General features: G+C 39.1%; 1 protein-coding gene across 1 annotated transcript in view; it reads left to right on the top strand.

Moving 5' to 3' along the window:
• TRHDE (thyrotropin releasing hormone degrading enzyme) overlaps window positions 1–23587 on the top strand; it is a gene marked incomplete at its 5' end in the record, with an annotated part of 210923 nt that overhangs the window by 162508 nt on the left and 24828 nt on the right. Inside the window, 2 exons of the mRNA XM_084270637.1 lie at window positions 8684–8817; window positions 8911–8966. Of these exons, the coding sequence (XP_084126763.1) occupies window positions 8684–8817; window positions 8911–8966 (190 nt within the window). The remainder of the gene's footprint in view (window positions 1–8683; window positions 8818–8910; window positions 8967–23587) is intronic.

The following is a 23587-nucleotide window of genomic DNA, read 5'->3' as shown; positions in this document are numbered from 1 at the left end:
GAGGAGGAATGAAGGATGAGCATCAAGCAAGATAATTATTGCAGAATTTAGACAGTATAATGAAAAGCTTTTACATAGAAATGTATACCTAAGTGCTAAGTGGTTTATATTTAGCAACACATATCAAATCATTGATGAATGCAATTCACTTTATTGATTGGTGAAAAGTTAAATGTAATAATTGTATAGCAAAACATCTGATGAGTATGACTTAGCATATGCAGAGTATTTAGAATTCTGGCATTTTTAACTCCGATCCATATTCTGAACCAGGGCTAAGAAACGTTTACTGTCATTTAAAAGTTTCCTTATTGATCTATCAAAATATTTCTTCTCTCTATTAGATAACCAGATGTTGGACCACAAAAGTGCATTATTCTGCTTCCTACTTACTTTCTCCCTCCTTAGTCCCTGTATGATCATAATAGTTATTGTGCTGAGCACAGCTAGGGCTAGGTACCAGTGTTTTACTATCACCTAAAAATGGAATCCCACTGTAGACATTTCATGAAATATTTCTCTATTTCCTTAGCAGTTCATGCTACATCAGCTGACAGTTTTGGACTGGAATTGAAGAGAGTGAGGGAAGAAATGTGGAGACTTGAATAGAACGATTATATGGAAGGGAAAAGAAGAATCCATGCATCCCCTGGACACATGGGCTGTATAGAAAGAATTGACCTCTTCTTGTGCAATTAGAAGGGTGTAGGGATTTCCCTCTGATAGAAGTTTAACTGGAGAGAGGAAAGAGTCAAACCTGTGTGAAGCTGTGGGGCTTTTTTTTCCCTTTTTTTTTTTTCTCTTTTATTAGTCACTAAAAGACAATAGTCACGTAGAACTTACCAGCCATCAGGACTAGAAATGCATGGTGTAAGATCAGTGAAAATCTGAGTATCCCAACTTTCTAGTGGTATAAGGTATGTGTTTCTTTGCCCTGATCATTTGCAGCCAATCAAAAAGCTAACATGTTTTTTGCTGCTCCCATGACATAATGATCTAGAAAGGAGCCTGGGGCCAGGGCACTTCTCATACCTGGGAAACACTCTAGTCAGAACATACAGACGCTTCCTCACTTTGCAGAAATATATCGCGTTGGCCATACTCTTTAATATTAACACCACAGGAATACTTCAAAACCTGTTTGCACTTTCACAGTCTCCTTAATGACCTGCTCTACTTTTGTCCTTTAGGGCTTGATTGAACTCTCATTGAAGTTAATAGAAAGATTCCCACTGACTTCAGAGAGAGTTGATCATCTCATCTCATGTCATTAGGTTGTACATGCATGCCTCCTTCCCTTCACTCCTGCCTTGAAAGTTCAGTATATCACTATTATCTGCACAGTTGCTTCCTCAATGCCTTTTACTTGCAGAGTGCTGTGGAGGAACAAGTCCATAAAACCACTACCTACCCTTTTAAGATCTACTGCTCCTATTGGAATTCCTTCAAGAAATCAACAAATTAATGATGGCCAGTGTGAGCAATGATTTTGGGGTGGCTGCTATATAGAAATTAAAGAGGAACCTTTCTGAGTCATCAGTTTCCTGTGTAGCGAATCAATGCCACTGTGATCTATTGTCATTATCCTTGTCCTTCCTCATTACTTTCTCTCTCACTCACTCACTTGCTGTGCCTCATTGAAAATGAGACTGCAAACTTATGACTACAGCAAGGATGTCCTCTTGCTTGTCTAGCTCAGCTGAAGAATTCCTCAACACAAAAAAGTCAGTAAGAACATCCCTGGATGTACTCAATGTATGATTAATTGTATGTGCTGTGATGTATTGGAGCTGGTATAGATGATTTTGTGATACTCTTGGAGATATTCTGCAGCTGGTGTGCTTTTTCATGGGTGTGTGGGAGGGATTCTGAGACTGAAAAGGATGGTTTCCAGGATTGATTCTTGTGGACAGGAAGAATCCTGAAAACTTTCTGTTGTGCAGAACAGTTTCAGTGTTGTCTCAGCAAGTAGTCTAGGAACAACTCCTCCAGCTGAGGGAGAAACAAATTACTCCAGAAGATTGGGAGTGGTAACATTGTTCTTCAAGTAAGTGTAATTGGGTACAGATACTCCAATCAAATTCAGAGGAAATGCTGTTCATGAGGATGGCTTCCATGCCCTCTTTAGGAAGGCGTGGAAGTTTCCTTCTTGTTGACGTAACTGCAGTGCTAAAGAAGCTTCAGGTGTAGCCTGAATGGTGGATAGGAGATGGTTAACAGCCATCTTTTGTTTTTCATGTAATATACATAACTCATTTCAGCTGCTAATAATGAAGAGGGTCCCAAGTAAGTGACTACCATCATGATATTTTGGCTTATCAATTAAATTTGTCAATAAAATTAACCTTGTGTATATGTTATCTGAGACAAATGAAACCATGGCGCTTTTGAAATAGCTGGATGTATCTTGCCATCAAGAAATACTTTTTTTTTTTTTTAGTAGTAGTAGTAGTTTAAATAATAGCTTCCCAGGGGAGTGCACCCTCTTCCTTTCACTAGAGTTCACCAGGGATGGTTAGTTGCTGATTGATAGGCTTTTCCTTCATGCACATCCAGAAGGACAAGAAAGGGAATTACTGATTTTTGCATCATCTTTGCTACCCTGTCTGTGAACTCATCAGGATACTATAGGATCCCAATTGATGTTTGCATTGACAAGGTGTAAAAGGCTACTGTCCAGTCTTGTGAGAGCCACTGAATGTAGGATGCTCTGGTTGCTGCTCTGTCATCATCCTGGCCATGTCTGGTTACCTGCTCGAGATAATGAGGCAGATAGCTGCTTGTTCAATATACTGAGCAGGATTAGTTCAGATAAATGCAGATCATCCCAGATGCTGACAACAGACCTTACTCTGTCCACTCTTGACAACACCAAGGTGAAGAGACACACAGGAAATTATATCTTTTTTAAAAAATATTAAATTAATTGTCCTTTGCAACAGGACCTGTGAAGAGGACAGTGCCAGGCCTTGGCAACTTGCCTGACAAGGTGCATAATCTCCAAGGTGTTTCATATTCAATGTAGCTCTTCTCACCTGTTTGTAGAAAGTATGTAGTCAGAGTTTCAGAAGGTTTTAATTTTGCAAGTACTTTTGTCAGTCTGTCTTCTCCCAATTGCCACAGTATTTATGTAGCCATTTTTCTACTCATCTGTTCATATACCAGCCATCAGGTGACCCTTTTACAGGCTCACTTTGTCTTGGCATGTAAAATGGAGCTGTCTCTTTGTGTCTGAGTGCTGCGTAGATATGTTGCCACCACCTTCCTCCCTGTTCACTCCCTGTGGTGGTGGATGAGGCTGTTCCACTTCAGGCAAGTCTCAGCTATCAAACCTCTAAAAAACATACCAGTCACAAAGAAAGGGAGACCTCATGGTGGGCCTCCCTATCCACGCTGAGCTTAGAGACACCACACTAAGATGGCCACAGTGCTCTTTGTGCAACAGTCTTGGAAGGCTGCTGAATGGTAGATCTCACCCGCGCAGTGGGAACTGTCGGCATTACAAGCTGCTTTTCTCCCCTAGATCCAGGGCGTTTCTTCTGTTTCTCTTAGATAGTTCCCTCTTGTAGTTGCTGTAATGCTGCAGGAACACAATGTCCACGGTGTTTTGGGATCAGCCCAAAATCAGTAGTAGGTAAAAAGTCAAGGACGAGGTTTGAACTCAGGCCATGCCCACAACTGCTTGCGGGGCTTGGGGGAAGGCATTTGCTGCTGAAGGCATACTAAGTGTGGAAACACAGGCTCAGCTGTCGTGTTTCTGCAAATCCAGGAGAAGTCACCTTAACCTGAAGTGGTTTAGCTAGCATCCATTTCAAACAGGTGAGCAAGGCTTTGGCCAAAGCCGTACTTGCCCTTCCCGGAGTGTGATTGTTCTGGTGCTCAGGCTCCAGGTAGACAACATCTCCATATGACTCAGCAAGTGCTGCTGAACTGACTGATGTGGCTTTACAGTCTAACTCCTGCCCTTCCCATCCCCTCCTCCTCTGCCTTGACTAGTTTGTTATGTTCCAGGGAAATACTCCTCTGAGGGACCTCCTTGCCTCTGGTAAAGTAGCTCTCATTCAGCCTCCTTCTAGTATCTCTGCAGGATGGCCATGAGATAGGGGAAAGAAAGTTCAACAGGGCAGTTGCCTTCCAAACAGCAAGTCCCAATTTACTGTATTATGCCACCTCCTACTAGATAATCTCTGCTTTAACTGTAAGCCCCTTGACTGTGTGATTCTTCTCCATGAAGTGTTTTGTAGAAGACAGCTGCTTCTGAGCTGGGGTTTGCTGGCTGCACACTGGGGAATAGAGCATTAGTGCAGCATTAGAAAAATACCCTTTCTTTTCCTTTCTGAGACTCAGCTGCTGAGCTTGACCTGTGTTGCTTCCAGACTCCACTCTTTTATCTTTCAAAAGCAGGAGGAAGGGAAACACTGTGAAGTAAGACCTGCAATCCTGGCGTGATTTTGACAGCGAGGTAGAATCACTTCTCTTATCCCAGCAGCTGAGCAGAGAGCCTAACAGAATACTGCTGCTTATGCTCTGTTATCACCATAGACATTCGCAGATCCATCATAAAAGAATGTTAATGGATGGAAGGGTAGTCTGAGAAAAGAGTATGTGTGACAGAACATGATCATACTTACTGATGTGCTCCATTTATTATTTTGTTCACTACACCAAAACATATTTGTCAATGTGGAGCTATGGCAACATGGCAAGTGAGGTCGAAAAAACCTGTTTTCTTCTGGTTTGCCTTCTCTCTGTAGGAAAAGTTCTTGCAAAAAGATTTGCAGAACTTAGTTAAAGCCAGTAACTTTTCAGAAAATATTTTGATGGTGATGAAATTCCTCATGGAACATTTTCTTTGTTAGAAAAATGTTGCTTGCTTGTTGTTGGTATGAAATTGTGCTACTCTTGTGCAGTTATTTTTACTGGAAAACGGAATCAGTTCTCCCAGTAGGGATTCTACCAGCATAAACCAATTTCCTAGTATGCTAGGGGTTGTATAGAATGAAGAGTTAAAATAACAACTGCCAGTATGAACACTTGAAACGGTAGTAGGACTGTGTTCAGCCCACGCTCTCGTCAGCATTGGAGTAGTGTCTTGCAGAGGGGTGCCCTTTGCCCAGACATGCCTTACAAGGTGCTCATGTTGCTGTGCGGAGGAGGAGCAGGCTTCCCACCATTCCTGCTGGTTTGGATGGAGCTGAAGTTGATCAAGAGCTGGGAGAGCTTAGAGCTTCAAACCACATGCAGTTAGCACCAGCTGGAGGACTGTCTCACACTTCCAGAGCAGAGAAAAGGAGTCAGACCCTCTTACTGATTTTCATACTTCAAAAAGCAAATTTCATCAAATTTACCCATTTCCTCCTGAATGTCTCTTATATGTGTGTGGCAAAACTGGGAGTTTCAGAGCAGTGTTATTTTCTGAGGTATCCAGAAAAAACATGACCATGGAAAAACATTTTTGGACGGAAGAAGATTGAAAAAAAATCCCTTTAGTCTCAAATACAACTCCGTGTGTGTGTGTGTATATATATATATATATATATATGTTTGAATTTTAAGAGGTGAACTAGTACCATAACAGATAGATTTCTTCCTAAATGAAATCTTTGTCATTGTTTAGAAAGTCCTGAATGGTTTAATACAGGGTTTAACACTGAATGACTGCCTTTTCCCTAACTGTAATACTTTTAACAGGAAACTAATAAATGTGTTTGTGGTAAGTGGAAAAATTGCCCAGGTGCATAGAAATCTTCAGTGCTGTAATCACCAAAAGAAAGAATTTCTTTAATAGCAAGGCAGGAGAATCGACAGACTCGAACATCGAATTCCAGTAAATTATAGAGAACTATGTGAAGCACATGCATCAGGCAGTCCCTTAAAATAACCACCTGCTTATATGAGCTGGAAAGGCGTGAAAGATTCCTGTCCTGTATTTCAGGAAAAGGTCAACACATGAGTGGTCTTATTGAAAAATAATAGCAAGGGGTTATGGTTGGATTTAAACTGACCAAAACAGTAATAATGCCGTCAAGCTTTGAAAAGATACTGTTCTCCATCAAAGCAGTATGTGTTGGAGGTGTTGCACAGCTGTTACTTGTGAAATAGGTTATTTTGAACTTGTCATATTTGACTGGCAAGTATCATTCTGTACTCTTACAACAAAAATAATTTCCTCACCTCAGAGATCAAAATTTAATACAAATATTCAATCAAGGAAAATGCATGTGTTTTTTTTTATTACATCTGATTTTGAAAATCTCTACTTAATGCATTTATTTATGCAGATATTGATTAATGCATACCCATTTGGTAGAGGTGCAGGGATTAAGCACTTGCAGGTAGCTCCTTTCAGCGATGGCTGGCAGCCCTTGAAGGCTAGTTTGCAAGAGAAGGGCATGGGCAGAAAGCAGTACTGCATTAAGGTGGTTGGATTTTCTGCCAGATGTGAGCAGCCCGCTCCTGACCCTCATGGCAACATGTCCCTGAGGACCCAGAGAAGCTCTAAAACTCCTTGTTTCCCCCAGATATAAAAGTGGGTATCTGTACTATTGCTCTTAAGAAACCTGCTAGGTGGATACGGAACGTGGCTGAGGTTTAGGGGTGGCAGGTTGTATTCACAGTGCCACACTGCGTAACCTAAATAGGATGGGGTAGGTCTAGATTCAAATTCCTTCTCTCCCTGTTTTACAGCAGATATTTGATCTTTAATAAAGTGCCTTTATCACTATGCTGTAAATTGTTACGATCTTTTACAGTATTTCTACCTTAATGTTTTCCTTTGTGTAAGATTCAGGGAATTACAGAGGAACTGTGGTTGGACTTGATGATCTAAAGGGTCTCTTCCAACCCAGGTGATTCTGTGATCAAGGATCCAAGTCTTCTGTGTGCAGGCTGGAGCAGCTGGGTGATTCTGACTTGAGGTCTGTCAAAACCAGGATTTAAATAAAGGAGTGGCTTTGGTACAGCAGCCTAAAATAGTTTGCTCAGGATGAGCTATATAGCCCAGTGTTTAACAGAGCGCTCTGGGAGGAAGGATACCCAGTCTTAACACCTCATTCCATATCAGGTTGCATGTCAAAAGGAGCGTAGGTGCTTTGGCAGTACTAATGCCTCAGAAGCCCATGGAGTTGAAGGATGTAATTCTGGTTTTCTCAGTCCCATTTCTGCATGATACAATCGTTCCTAAAGAATGTGTCTGCTTGGTGCTTTACCACAGACCACTGAATGGATGTAATCAATATTTTAACTATAACCAGGGGTCTGATTTTCTTTTTACTAATTGTTTATATAGAATTATTAAATGGAACTTGTGCAAGTCAGTCAGACAAACTGTAACAGAGCAGTAAGGATTGAATTGAATAGGCAACAACTGAGTTATTCTGGGGTTAGTATTACTAAGAACTGTGCTTCAAATTAATTTTAATAATGTCAGTACTACACAGGTGAGAAGAGGACTTTTTTTAATCCTGCAGCTTTTTATCTGAATTGGTGTGCCTAATGCAGCTCTGTGAATTTAAAGTTAAACATATAATTAGGTGGTTTTAGGATTGGGGTCTTGCTGCTCATTGTAATTTTTGCACCTTAAAATGATAGTTATTTGTGTGTTTGCTAGAGATATTTAGTGAAGGCAGAAGCATAACTTTTATCTGTAGTCCTAGTCATCTATTATTTCCTCAGAAATTACTTCTTTTGTAAGAAAGGCTGAAACAAATCAATTTCTTTAGTAAGTCTAGATACTAGATAGTATGTGAGAATTGTCAAGACCATACTGTTAAATTTTTTTTCCCATTTGTTACTTTCAGGGAATTCAAACACACCAAACAGTTCCCTGATGGAATTACATATAAAATAAAATTTATGTATTTCTTTTTTACTTTTAAAAATGCATGAGAAGACTGTTCCTTTTGTCAGTGGTGTACAAAATAATTTTATTATAGTAGAAAAAAAAAAGTTGCTGAATATTTACTGACTCCTGGTTTGTGATCAGTTTTGTCAGAATAATTTAGTAGATTAAAGGCTTCTTTGAGAGACATGGAAGCCTGAAACTTCATTCCATGATGATTCTTTCCACAGTGAAAGAATTACATCTTGTGAGTTCAGGGTGGGGTTTTTTTTTTGAGATCCTTAGTTCTGCAAATAGTTTGGGACTGCCTGACTGTACAAATACTCGAATAAATTTAGACTTTCAGCCCAAAAATGATTGCTTAAGAAGAGGGGAAGAGGAAGAACGGGTTATAAAATATAATTCAATATAAAAGCTTCATCAACTACATGCAGAAACACTTAAGAATTATTTTTGGTTTAGGAACAGGTTTAGTCTTCTCTCTGTAGCATATACATTGAATTATTTGAGTTAAGGTTGTAGAAAGCTATTTTAGCATAGCCAGAAACAGGGTACCAGGCTTAAAACGGGCACCTCTCATATTAATGCCATTTGCCAGAAATAAAACAAACCACCACCCTTGGATTTCTGTGTAGGTAAAAGGTCCCCATAGGAATGTCAGCTGATGTCTCTCTGCATCAGAACAGATAAAGAAAATTACCAATTAAACACAAAGTTTATATTTTGTTTGAATTAATTTTATTGCCTTTATGGATATTTGAAGAAGGAGATAATTCAACAGATGACTTTAGAATTTTTATATTTAAAACCAAGACTCCTTCCCATCTTATTCTTTGTTTCCAGAACACCACCGAATTCCTGCTTTGGAAGAGGCGAGTTGGTTGCTGGGGAACATCAACCAGACTGGCTACTTCAGAGTTAATTATGATATTAGGAATTGGAGGCTGCTAATTAATCAGCTAACAAGGAACCACGAGGTAAGCTCCTCATCCCTAAAATCTGTTTTGATAGGTGAACCTTCCCTGTTTCACCACCCTAAATGGTTCAATTTTTCTGCTTGCCCCTCACAGGTTATCTCTGTCAGTAATCGAGCAGGTTTGATCGATGATGCATTCAATCTAGCCAGGTATGTTTTCCTGAAGATAATCCATCCTCATACACTTTGCTGCAATAACTCATGCAATCATTAATGGAGCAGTTGAGTGTGGTTGGAAGTTAAATATGTTTTAAACACACTTTACTTCTCCCCTCCCATTTTTTTTTTTTAATGTAGGGCACATAAACATGGTCTGTAGCACATTCACTGCTCTTGATCGATAATTGCCGTGGGGTATTTCCGAGTCTGGAGAGGCCTGATCAATTTTGCAGCAAGTCCAATTTAACACTTAGGAGATAAATAATCTCTTTCCTCTTTCACTAATGAAGGAGGGTTTTTCCTTTTGTTTCTCTCTAACGTCCCACCTTGTTTTTTGTAACTGACCCTTGTGCTGTATTTAATTTGTGATGGAAGGCACCTTCAAGCTTCAGGATTTATTTTTTTTGTCCTGACTTGTAATTGTATCATTTCTGCAGTATCTTTCTTTTCTTGTAATCTGCTAGACTCTTTTTCTACATGATGCTTTTCAAACAGAATGGAAAATCAGAGTTCCATTGAGCATTTCTAGAATATATAAAAAATTTCGAGTTCTACTATGATCAGAGTTAATAATTAACACATACAGTGCTGGTTAGGTAATGTCTTTACAAATTGAGGGAATGGAATCGCCCCCCTTCTGAAATCGGGACATCTGATTTGTTGGTAGCCAAGGTGTAAAATAAAAGTAGTGAAACATTTCAAACTTCTCAATTCTTGAGGTACCTGGGGGCATTACATCAGTAAATACTCTGTGTTGTCAAAGGCAGCATGAAGTCAGTTCCTGATATTAGTGACTCTTCTGTTTGCTAGCATGATTATAGCTGTGTTTGAGCAGGGGCTCACAGGAATCTGTAATACTGAGGTACATTTCACTACAAACGATCACTGGAGATGTTTGATGTTCAGACACAGCATCACACAGAAATTATGGCAAAGTGATGTTCCAGCATCACTGCAGTAAAATACAACTGTGTGCCCTACCACTCTGTTCCTGCTACCAGCACTAGACTGTGTATATGACATAAATTACACATTAGCCCTCATTTAGCAATACAATGATATAGTAGGGAAGGAGGCTTCATGGGGAGAGGAGGAGTATCCATGTGTTTTTTGCACTGCCTTTTGCACTTCATGCTTGCCTTGTGGTATCTTCCTGTTGGCAAGGTAAAGGACTAGAAATAGATCATCACTTGAGACCTTAGTGGATTGTGATTTGTGTACACTCTGACTATTAGAATATTGCAGAGTGTTCTGAAATACCTAGACTATTAGAACAGTCTGTACCAATTTTATTTGGTTTTGTCACCTTAGAAACCTTGTGTGCGGTGACGCAGAATCAGTGTGGCGCTTTCTTCTGAATGCGGTCAGATGTGGATAGAGGTCCCTGAAAATGTAGACACTGAAAAAAGCTAATTTCTAGGCTGATTCTTGTAGGTATTATTCTTCTGAGTCAGTACTGAGACAGTGCCATAGGATGTCTTGTTGATGAAGCATAGAGGCAAGGTCTTGATGAAGGGCGCAACCTGCATCGTCTGTCCAAGTTCTGTCTGTGTAAAAACCACCCAGAGATTACATGAGCAATGCATTCCCCACTTTCTTTCCAAAGTAGTTTTATGATGATACTGGAATCCGATGGGGTTTTTTGAGGTAGCTGCTCCAGTTACTTAACCAGTGTGAAGTCTTTCACAAGATTTCACACTGTAAAAACTTGACTTTCTTTTGTTCATGGTGAGCTTCAGCAGAGTGCTACTGCTTTTCTTACTCATGCACCGTGGGAAAAAATACTTGTTGAGCTAAATATCTATAGTGTATACATGTGTGTATGTAGATACTACTTATGAGGAAATATTCTTATAACAGGGATATGTAGCTATATTCTTGTTTCTTTTAAATCTCTGCACAGCCTCCTCTCAGTTGTATTACTTTGAATATGTGCCTTACAAGCCAGTCTGGGTGGAGGAAAGATCTGCATGTTTACAAACAGTAGATTTGTGCTCTGTATTTGAAGAGGAGCCATAAGAGGTGTGGACCTGGCTAAACTTGCCATGTAGGGTATACTTTTTGTTGATCTTTTTTAACTTTATTCATCTATCATCTTTCCTATTAAAAAAAAAAAAAACAACAACAAAAAAGAAGCTATTATACTGTCCCAGACAAAGAAAGACCAGGAATAGACCTAAATTTTGCTTTGTTTCATTATCATGAGTAGGACTATAGAGGCATTAAGAGACTTAGGAGTGTGGTGGGGTCAGACCTTGACGGCAGAGCTGAACTGCTTGGATGGAAAAGTTCTTGCTGGGACAGGTAAAGGGGAATTTCACCCTGACGTGTCAGTCCAGCACAGCTGCCCCTGCTTTGTCAGGTGCTCCAGTGTGACACAGCCATGTTCCTAAAACAAGCTCCAAGGGCTATCAAAATCACACAGACCCTCTGAATTTCCTAAAAAAACCCCAGTATTCAGAATGCCACCATCAGCTAAAAGCAGCTTAGCTTTCCCCACCTTGTCTGCAAGGTGTGGCACAGAAAGCAGCTTCACTTTCCTTTGGAGCAGTACCATGGTTTGGATATTATGTGCCTTGTGGATGCAGTGCTGATTCAGTTTTGTCTGTGATACACAGTGTGTGTTTCTCCCTACCCATATAATGTTACGTGATGGGGAGATTAAATGTATACGATTGCCTCTGACTGTGACATGAGAAAAGGTGAGTAGCCTTATTGACCAGCCATGGAGGCAGTAATTCATAGTCTAGACCTGTCTTCTGAGAAGACAGGCTGTTTTAAGACTAATTCAGTCCTCAGTTGTGATCCCTAGTTGCATTTGTCTGAAAACATCCACGTTTTGAGAGAGATGTGGAATACATCTATTTTAATTCCTAGCTACTACTTTTGGTGATAAAATAATGCAAAAATGAAAATGTAACTTCTTAAATTCATGCTGGTCCTTTCTAAAAGAATTTCTAGTGCAAACAGTTCTTTTTACTGTACTGAAGAGACTGCATTTCCTCAAAATACCCTGTCCTTCTTAGAAACTTCTGAAGTATTCCCCAGTGTGTTGTTGAACTGTATACCTACAATGGCCACATCAGAAGGATATGACTCAATTTTTCCACTGCCCTAATATGATACGTCCTAATATGACATTTCTGTAGTTTTACTGCTAATTGATTTTGCTTGTGGAAGAAGTAAAGGTTTTATCTGTAGTAAAAATTGATAACATTTATATCTGGAGAAAGATGAAAACATTGCTCATATAAATTATTTTTGAGCACTACGTGTTTTTTTTAAAGATGTGTTTGATTCCATTCCTTCAAAATGTTTATTATCCTTTCACTGTCCAGCATTAATGATTTCTTAAAAATAAACAACGTAAAGTAATTGATACCTCCAAGGAATATTTTAAGCTCTGTAACTTTAATTTCATAAAGTTTTGCCCATTTTATATGGAAATATATTCCTCCTCCTTCCTTCTTGGTGGATTTTGGTTTCATAAAACTAATCAAGCAAAATTGAATTGAATAATAACAATAAAAGAAAACTACTGCTTGCCCACTATCTCTGAATTCTCGCAAGCTTGTTTGCTTTTCAGATTTTTAAACATAATTCTGCTCTCAGCTGTAATACATGCACACACCTTGAGGACCTGGAGAGCAGTAGCCTTGGCAGTAACACAGCTTATAGAAATACATGCCCCAAATTCTTGAGCAAGAATAGCACCTTGGCACTTTCTCTTCCCTTCTTCTTGAAGATCCTTTTATCTTCTGTGGTTGCTTTGTACAAAATTTCTGTACAATTTGAAAATAGTTTGATTGTAGTAAATGGAATGTGTTGACTGAGAAAACTGGGAGAAGACAAATAGACCTGTGGTTCTCTTCTAAGTTTAAACTGAGCAGAGAGCAGTCTGGATAGCTCCTGTTTCTTGAGTGTATGAGTAATATTGTCAGGTCCTTCTGTCTTTCTCTTTCCTTAGAATAAGGGGTCAGTTAGTGAGCATGTGAGGTGGGATGTCTCCCACTTTACTTTAGGCATCCCATAGTGAGACCTGTAAATCTGAGCTTGTCAGAGAAGATGTGCACCTGACCTCTTAAATCCACTTAACCACATAGGATAAGATAAATTACCCTCCTTATGTCAGGAGTGTTGTGTCACGCCTAGTTCTTCCTTGCTGGGCTCTAAATCTTCATGTTCACTTCCCCTGATTAACTGGTTGACTTAATCTAATACATGTCAAAGAAATAGTCTGGTTTGTATTTAGTGTTAATCAGCATTGGATCAGATGTGACTGTGGCTACGAATTGTACAATCCTCTAATAATAGTTGTTGCTCTTTAAAGTTCTGGAAGAATCCATCAGTTTTGTCTCTTGAAACCTAATGTGTGTCTCATACGCCTTTGATCCTGCCTGAACCGTAGTCAGCTCACCGTGTTAAAGTGGCAAGTGCTTGGTTTGTATGCCAGCTGCTCAGGGAAACATTTTTTTTTTGATGCTGGCAATCTGTCTTGCTATCAATATTGATAGCAGTGAGACGAGATAGTGGTGGAGTTCCTCAGATACTCAGATTTTCCAGATGTTTCCTTTTCAGGTGGATCATATGCCTAGTGACAATACATGTCAAGCCTATGTTAACTGGTTACACATTAACAAAGGCCAAAGATAAAACTTGACAGTAGTTTTAGCATACGTCTTAGCAACATTTGATGTTTATCAGGAGCTTTATCTTCACTGGATTCATGAGGAAGTGTGAAGTGGTGTTAAATAATTGTTCTTCTGCTTCAGGAATGGATGGCTATGTTGGAGTGCTGGCCACGTCTTTTCACAGATTAGGGGGAAGGTAGCCTGTAGTCTCTTCCAATGAAGTCTTTTTTTAGTCCAGAAAAGCCTTCCTCTGTAGAATTCACAAGTATAGGAAGCTGTGTAAAATTAACAGCGATGAAGAAATATACCTTTAGAATTATCCATGAGCTCAGCAACTTCCCTGCTGTAGATGGCCTTCATGAGAGTTCCTCTCTCAAAATTCGATTCACCAGGCCAAAACCGGGTACCTAGTGCAGTTACACTGATTGTTTTCCTGTCATTAATCAGGTCTTTTTGTCTTGCTTCTTTCCAAGCTGTGAGATCTTCTGAGTCTAGAAAACCAAAGTCTGAGGGTAAGGGAAAGGCTGCACCAATCTACCTTTTGATATATAAATTCAGATTCTCTCCCTTGAAACAAATTTATCTTTAACAGCTGAAGCACTTGACTTCAAGGCTGATTCTTGATGTAAAAATACCAAAGTAAGCTAATGCTCTCTCCAGCTCATCTTCTCACCAACTTGAAAGGAGAAATTCTTTTAAAAATTCATTGAAAAAAGTCTCAGTTAACCAAGTATAGCCTTTGAGGTCTGGAAAATCATGTCTTTAGGACCCCTTATATTTTTCTTTCCAAAAAACCCCCAACTAATTAAAGCCAACCCCCTTTCCTTGTTCCTGAAGTTAATTCCTGGATGTAGAGTATTGCTACTCAGGCAAAAGTATCTCATCCACTCATTTACCTGAGGCACCACTGCTGCCCATAATGATTAGTTGATCTTATTTCTGGAAACTGAGAGTAACCCTGTAACTAAGCCTCTAGGTTATACACTTCCATATAAAATCCAGAATTAATACTGCTGAATTGTAAGAATGCTTTCTTGAAGTTTCTGGTGGAAATACATGCATAACAGAGCTATGCTATGGAGTTGAAGTGATCTTCATTGTTGTTTTTCTTTTCCAGAAATTAAGATTTCATTTACTGTAGCATTTGAAGTCTTCCAGAATATCTGGACTAATTGGTTCCATGTTACACTTGCATGTCAGGAAAAGTCAAGGCATTTAAGGGCCCATTTAAAATTGTGGAGCTGGATAATAAGTAGGTGACAAAGGTAAAAGTTCTCATCTAGCCCAATTAATGTACTTCAAAAGGTTTCAAAATTTCAACAGACACATCCAGGGTTGTTGACCTTGTTTTGCCTGGATATTCATAAACAATCATATAGGGTCCATTTAAATTAACAAACCTTAGTTTAACTCCAGCCTTCATTATTACTCTTGATTGCATTTGCTGATGGTTCAACACAGAGGCAAACAACAGATATGTTAAGCAGCTCACTTAATTAGTGCCTCTGAGTACCAGCTAGGGGAACAAGTATTAGATCGATAGTTTGTATCACGCTTGATTAATACTGGTATAGATTTGCTATTTTAATAAATGAGGCCTCATCTAAATTATTTCAGCAGATGCCACGGTGACTCTCTTTCACTGTCAGGCAAATTTTGGTGATGATTCACTAGGAATTGATTTAGGTATGGCTTCCTACAAAAGTTGTTTGATTTCATTTGACATAAATACTTCTTCCATGGGCTAGAGCAGCTGTGCCTTTTTTTAAAGGAAATAGGATGCTACAGATATTTTAAGGTAGCCATCATTCATTCTGTATGCTGTGTGTCAGTCCATATGTTCTGTGACATACCACAGTCTTGATACCCGCTTTGCGTAGAGATGCACATTTCAGCTGATGTTTTCATGTGTTTGCACAAGAAGAATCAAAACAATTCTTGAGGTTCTGAAATCAGCTTGGTATGGATGTGTCTGTGTCCCAGTGCAGATGCCAGGGACTGCTGCATAATGATAGGGGAGGGGAACAGTCTGTGAAATTTGTTTTGGGAACATCAGTTAAGCCAGGTCTGAATTATGCTTCAGGAGAACACTTAACTTGGAGTTTGAGGTTAAACAAGAGGAGGAGTGGTGTGAGTGGAGCCTGCTGAAGGCTTCTAAGCAACATTAACTATTAGAAAGGGGGACTGAGAAGTGTAAATATGGTTCTAGGAATCTCTATGTTGGTGGGTTGGGAGAAGTCTTCGTCCAGCCTCTCAACCTACGCCATGCTGGGGTGCCTTATCCTCTCCTACCTAGCATATTCAAAGTTCAGAATATACTTTCAAGTTTTTTGGTTTTCATTCGGTGATTTTATAAAGCAGTTTCAGGTCTCTCTGCTTGATAAAATTTAAGAGAAGTATTGGTAATCAGTGTTCTGTTGGTTTAGCTCCCTCCTATTTGGCTAGGTGTGTGTTTTCCTCTACACTGAAATCAAACAATAAATGACAGGGAGGACTGTGTCATGACTAAGGCACTGCACAGAGAGTAGAGAAACCTGGGATGGTGGTGTTGCTATAGGCTTCCTATGTGATCTTGGTAAAATCACTTTAAACTGTTTGTGTCTGTTTTCCCTCTGTAAAATGGAGATAAGAGAAGAGGTGAGGGTTTGTGAGAATTTCAGGGAGTATTTTATTATAAATATGTTTATAGGGAATTGCTTTTGCAGAAATAATATCCAATTCTGTAGATACTCTGGAAAACAAAATTCAAATTGTACGTGTATTTTCAGGATCAGGTTTCTGTGCTGTCCACATGAAGTTTCCAGCTTTTAAAAACATATTTCACTTGGCTGCCTGATAGGCAAATGAGACACTTCCGAAAAGGGAAAGAGAGATACGGAAAAGTATTGTGCATTATAACAACTAACAAACTAAATTTTGAATTTGCTCAAACGTGCTGTCACAGATGCCATTGCCTGTTGACAAGGAATAGAAGGGCTGTTTCATTCCACCCTTCCCAAAAAAATAGTCCGGAAAGAAAATAAATAACACTTTAAGTAATTGAATCATCTGAAATTGACATTTATTAGCTGCTGAAATATATTCAAATTTCTTTAGTTAATTTAAGTGTGTGAATGACATACTTCTCAAAAACATACCTAACTTACTGCATAATTTTCATCAGTAAAATTATTCCTTTTCATCTTGCACTACTGTTTTTAAAATATTTTTTATTTTTTCATGTGGGGAAGTAAACGAAAGGAGAATTATTGAACTTCAGTTTGAAGGAATTTTTGTTGCATTTATACAAAGACAGGGGAGTTTTAAGTTTTGGGTTTTTTTCTGTTTTTGACAAAGGTGATTAATTCAAATTACTATTACCCTTTGTTTTTATGGCAACTTTAAAATGGTGCAAGATAATTTAAACCACGTGATATTCTGATAATTACGTTAAATTTGAACTGTTCTTTGTAGGATGCTTCAAATACTCTTGTATGGAGTGGAATGTCACTTGAAGAGTCCTCAAATATTTTGCATGTAAGAAAACATAATAAGCAGGCTTCACTTAAAACTGTCATACTTTCTGAATCCTTTGATCTTTGAGAGGTTGAATACTGATTAAATTTAGTACTGAAAACGATCTTGTAAACCAAATGCTACCATAGTACTTGTAAAAGAGCAGATGTGCATTCGTGTCCTGTTTATGTGGAGGTCCTTAGCTGGTACAGTACATAATGTGTCCTCTTTGATTGTCTTAGTAAAGCAGATTCCTTATCTCACAGTAAGTCAGCACAACCCTGGGAACGGAAGATGAGGTAGATCATTCTTTAATGCTGGAGATCACAGGCTTTTTTCAGCTTGCCCATTATCTTTCTATGAGAAAACGTTCTCTTTCCATCTTCCCTTGGTGAACATGGATGCCAGTCATCATCAGATTTTAATGTTTGACTTCCCAGTCTTGCAGGAATTGCAAGTGAAGTCTGTGACTACAGGAGATAGTTTCCCTGTTGCACGGTCTGCCTTGCTCAAAGCTTTTTTTTCTTTTCTTTTTAGTATCAGGGTTTAACGTACCTATTTTGACTCAGCTGCCAAAGAACTGCTGTTAAAGCACTGTGGGAAAGAATTTCCTGAACACACCAGTAGGCACACCAGTCCTTGGTAGGTCCAGAATAAATGGATAAGGTTAGGAAAAGCCAGATCTAGTGCAGTGTGAAGCACAGTGGCCACCAGGCTTCTCTGTGAATTATTGTAATCCACACACTTGACTTTAAAGTTAAAAGAGAGATTCGATTAATAAATCCTAATTTGTCTTAAACTGTCCCTTTATGGATCTAATTATTCGTGTGTTGCACATGCACAGGGATGGAACTGAAGCTAATCTGAGTTGCACGCCTATGTTCTGAAGAGCTGCCTTTTCTTCTCCCCAGCCCCCTTCAGAATTATCCAGACAAAAAGCTAGTCGTGTTTTACATATTTCATAAGAAACAGACGATGCAGGGTGAGTTTTAAACCAGCAGCAAGTAAATCACCTCATTTCCATTGTTTCAACAATGCAGACCAGTTTGCTGCCAGCTTGGATTTTCTAATTTTGATTTAAACACATGACTTATAATGACTTTGTTGGGCGGTGGGACTAAGGGATTTATGGCGCACTTGTGTGTGGGGCTCTCATCACTGTACGGCAACCCTGTCGTTTTTGTGACAGAGTCTGTTTGACTGGTGCTGGATTTATGATAGAAATAATTCAGAGCAGAGTAATAATTTTCCCTTGGCAATTACACTACCATTTGGTACTTTGTCCCTAAGGGGAAAATGAATGTGCTGGGATCTGTCCATAAGTTCAGTGGCTCAGTGTAAAGAACAAATCAAGGTCAGAATGCAGCTGAATACACAGTGATGTTTCATAATATAATCTAGATCTCCTGCTTTTATCTGACTCATTAAAAGCTCATGTAATTTAAAGATTATTTTTGATTGCTGTGAGATTTCTAGTGGGAATACTTTGTGAGGGATATTTCATTACCACGTTCAGTTTTCCTGTTCGTTGCCTCTTGGTAGCAATGTCCAACATTGCAATTTCTCCAGTGTAAGTGGGATAGTACCTTGCTAAGGGTTGGTGCTTGTGATATTATATAATGTCATAAGCCACTTAATACCTATATAACTTCTGAAAGGTCTTTTTCAACCTCTGCCCTTGTCAGAAAAATGGGATATCACCTTTTCACCACAGTTCATCAGCAGCCTCTTTAGGCATGAAAAACCTGCTGGAAGAGGATGTTTATGTAGAGGTAATTTGTCTATTAGCTAAAACCAGATCTAACTGGTAGTCTGTGCTCCTGTTCTTCCAGTCTCCAGTTCAGCGGGCAAGTGTGAAATTAGGAATGCAGATGATAAGACAACCTTATGTGCTTCCATGTTTGTAAGACATGCTAAAGTTCTCATGTGTAACAGTGGCTATGGAAGGACTGACATGCTGATAAGCTGATAGGTAAGGACGATTAAATAAGAACAGATAAAACAAGAAAGTGTCTCAAATGCGATCTTTTTGGTTACATTTTACTTCGGTGATTCAGTATGGAGATGACTGGCTTACAGATGGCTTGTAGAGGCTCTTTTTTTAAATCTGGGCTCCTTTCAATGTGACCAGTGATGCCCATCAAAACCTTCTAATCTAGAATACAATGAAGAGGAACCCCTGCTTTTTGCAGTTTATACTGAAGCTACATGAACAGCAGGCATGGACTGATCTGTTGGTACACTTCTGGGAATATTTACAGGGCAAAAGACCAGAGTTGTAATATTGTTATTATCATGCCCTGAGAAAAGCATTACTGAAATTTTATTGCTTCTAGGATATCTGGTGCTAGATGTCTATATAAACAAATCTAGATAAATTTCTGTCAGGAATGGCCTTGGTGTGAATCTGCTTCAGGTGGGGGACGGACTAGATGAGTTCTTAAGGTGGCTTCCAGCCTTTTCATTTCAGATGCGATAGGTGTTTTGTGAACTTCTTGCACTCGAGAAATGCTTAACCTAAACATCGATGGGCATTCAGCCACTGTTGATGAATCAACATGGTTTGATTTGTCTATTTTTTCTGTTAAAATACTTGCCAAGACTATCCCAGATTACTCTGCAGAGGTTTTTTGCTGTAGATACGTGCTTGCTAAGATTCTCCTGTGGCTCCTGGAGTCATACCTGGAGACAAAGTGTGACTGTTTCAGACCTAACATAAGATTTGACATCGCAGTATTTCTGCAGTGTTTATGTTTGTTACCTGTTTTCAGTATAGCCCATAATCAGTTATTCCCCGAGTGACAGACAATATTTCAATTTCCCTCTGAGATGGCTAAGCTGGAAAAGAATCCTGTCTCAGCCCTAGCTGTCATGCATTTGGACTTTGGCAGGCAGTATCTGATAGTACTTTTGCTGGACTTTAAGGATAGCAATATGATTGATGGCTAAAAAGACACAAGAAAAATAAGGATTTCTGTCACTGACCTTCCAGTGACATTGCTGGGAGAGTGATAAATCAAGCTGCCTGTGTAGAATATGTACTTAACTTATGTTATAGTCTATAGTGCCTTTGAATAAATGTTACCTGACAATTACGTGACAGGGAAATTATTTTACATTTTTCCCTTTGATGGCAAGGTTGCTACAGTTGCTTTTCTTATTACTGTACTGATAATTGCTCAGCCTTTCTGTTTAGCACTTCTACAGGTCTGTGTTTTTCCCTCAGTTTACAGAGATGTTCAGAACGGACTTGTCCTTTGTTCTGCGTTCTTCCCTCATCTTGCTCATTATCCTGCTCTGTAAATGACACAAATTATTTCAATTAGTAGTTGTCACCAGTCAGTGGTGTATGTTTGTCACAAGTCCTGTGAAATTCCTGAATCTTTGACCATTCCTTCCTACTATTCTGGATGTAAAAAATTTTGCTTTTGCTGACCAGATCCTGCATAACTGTCTTTGAACCCAGTTCTTCCAGGCTAGCAAAGGAGAGTCCGAGGAGTGTGCCAGCACCCTGTGGCTGGTGGGTGAGATTGCCACTGTTCAAGTGAGCCAGCACATCTTGCTGGATGCAGTATCCCCCAGGAAAAAGACTTGGAGTCACTCTTAGTGATCGACAAGCTGTTAGTGTAAAGTAAAAGAGTATGATTGTAAAATGCAAAGCTTAAGAAATGAGCTATTGTGCTCAGTGAAGATGCAGAATGCTAGAGCGTAGTTCACCACGCAGACACCCTGCATTGGCTCATGTCTGGCTTCTGCTGACCTGAGTGCTGCCTCCCAGGACAATTCACACAGCCTCTAGGTCTGTGATCTGGATTTTAGGACTTTATTTGTATGTGGCTTTACGCTTCATGGTTTTTCTCTTCTACCATTTAGGATAAGATCTTCTCCTTTCATCTTGTTTGCTCACCTACCAGTGCCAAAAATTAGCAACCTTACTATTTGGGATTACCATTATCAAACTCTTTACTTTCTTTGTGAATTAAAATATTCCTCAAGCTTTTTAGGCTGCAATATACAATTAATATCTTACAACATAGGCATTATATATCACATTTTACACACAAAAAAAAAACCAACATGCATTTATCACTACCTTTTGACAAAAACTGTTTCATGGCAATTAGGTTGGGAGTGCAGTGTATTTGGAATAAGAGGTTCATAAAGATAGTTTAGTGGCTGAGGGGGAAAGAATAGGGGTATCATGGTTTTCTGTAGGCATCCATACAATAGTGTAGAATATATAGAGCATTCTTCCAAGACAAAGTTCCCGAAAAACTTCTGTTTTCTCCAAGTAAAAATGGATCGCAGAAGCCATAACCACTTTTCCTCAAAACTGTGAATCAAAGTGTTGAATTTGTTGTCATTTATAAAATAATATCATCCATGAGGACCTCCCATCAGCAACAGAACTGATTCTGTTGATGTGGGGGGTTGATTTTGATGATACTATACATAAGCTTTCAAAGGTTATAACAGCAAGAGAAGGAAGTTTAGGGGTAAACAGGAAAAACTCAGGTGTTGCCTCAAGACCTTTAGAGAAACATTAGGCAAAGTGGGGGTGGGGGAGAGGCAGGCAGAATTGAATGGGCTGAAGAATCTGGAAGTTAGAAACAATAACAGTTTCTGCTGAGAGCAGCGTGAGTATCACCAGCTAAGAATCATGATTTTCAAATTGATTAGGACGGCCGAAAGCTCAGGAATGAGTGATAGATCTCTCTTGAGTTCACTTGTTATGTGTCTCCGTGGAGAAGTTAAGCTTAGAAAGAAATAATCTGTTTGTTTTGCAGTGATGATTTCCCTTTTGCGCTTTGCAAAGAGAGAATTAATTTCAGAGGCATGATCCTAAATGTCCATTAGTGCAGCTATAATAAACATTCGTCTGTTTATTCCTTAAGCAGCATGTTTCCTGGAGCTATCCCTCTTGTTCCTTATTCCACACTTTCTCATGTCAATCAAATTATCAGTAACAATAATCACAAATCCCATTAGGAACTAATTACATCTGTGCAACTTGAAGCTAGTTTACCTCTTTGCTAACATTATCTCCCAGATTTTTAGCTGCAGTCAATCCAGCTTGCTTCTGGCTTCATTTATTATGTTTGCACATCTTTACAAAGTATTAAGTCCTAGAACTCATCCTGATGATATTATTCTGCTTCAGAAATAAGAAAGACCTACGAAATGGAATGATTTGTAGTTAACTTACATTCTCAGTCTTCAAATGCATTGAACTCTGTCTGCCACCCCATTCTAAGAGCTCCACCATTCTCATTTCATATCTGCTCAGTTCCTGAGTGATTCAGCAGGCTCCCCAAGTGATCTTGTTTTTCTTGCTTGGCTATATGCTGTAGCCGAAGTTGAGAACAGACTTGCTGACAAAATGTGGGCAAAGATGACGTGGGATCGATACTTTTGAAAGCTGTTACATGAAGGCAGTTCTTTCCCAAAAGCTTGAAGGAACAGAGTGTAATTCTTCCAAGAGAGGGTGTGGAAAAACAATGTCTTGCATGGATGTGGTGCACCTTGCAAGGAAGCTACAGTTTCGGACCGTACTGAACAGAACAATCTATTTCAAATATTATAGAAAAGGAGTTTTGATATGCTGGTATGACTGAGATCAACATTTGTACCAACATGTATGTATTGGTTCATTTCCATAATAATCCATGTAATTTCCTTTGTTTGCCATATGCATGCATCTATTCACCCAACAGTTGTGGAAATTAAGGAGAACATTTGCAGCCGACAAGGAGGAAACCTAGTCTGTGAGGATACATCATACTGCAGCCTGTGTTAAATTGAAGCTTGTGGAATCCAACTTGCTGATTTCAGGTTTAATGAAAGCAGAATCATTATCTCCTCTCTAGGCAGGTAGAAAACTCCTTTGGGATTTAACTGCATGCATCAGGAGAAGAACAGGCCTCTATGTTTCTGGAAAGTTCACACCCACAGGGTTACGCTTCATTTCTGTGGTCTGGATAGTTAAAAAAAAATGCTGTTCTGAAAAAGAAAATTAGTCCAAATCTTAAAGCTTGATGTTTCCAGTATTCAGTTTTTAAAAGCAGCTATGAAATGCTTGTATCTGTATTGTAAAGCTATGAATTAAAAAAAACCCAAACATTTCTGAAACACTGTTGAATTCTTTCCCTTGCAGGGAGACATCCTTAATGACTGTAAAAAAGTAGGGCAAAATCCTAGCTAACTGATTTGTAAACACCTGCAAAAAACATAGTTTATGTAGAAAGTAGTGAAAGATCCTTAGCCAGTGATGTCACTGAGTGCCACTTCAGTTTAATAATGTCATTCCGAAATGGCTTACAGTGGATAGAAGACAAGGCAGCTCTAAAGGAGAGAGAAAAGAGTGGGGAGGAGAACTGTGAAACTAAATTAGTTTAAACTTCTTCATTAGTTCTTCCCAATTGCCCGTGGCCAGTGGAAGTGTTTTCTGAAGCAAAATGCTTTGGCTTGTTGATTTTATGCAGACAG

Source organism: Gallinula chloropus, assembly GCF_964237585.1.
Source record: "Gallinula chloropus genome assembly, chromosome: 1".
In the NCBI taxonomy this organism is placed as follows: Eukaryota; Metazoa; Chordata; class Aves; order Gruiformes; family Rallidae; genus Gallinula; species Gallinula chloropus.
This window is presented reverse-complemented; position numbering and strand designations above follow the sequence as displayed.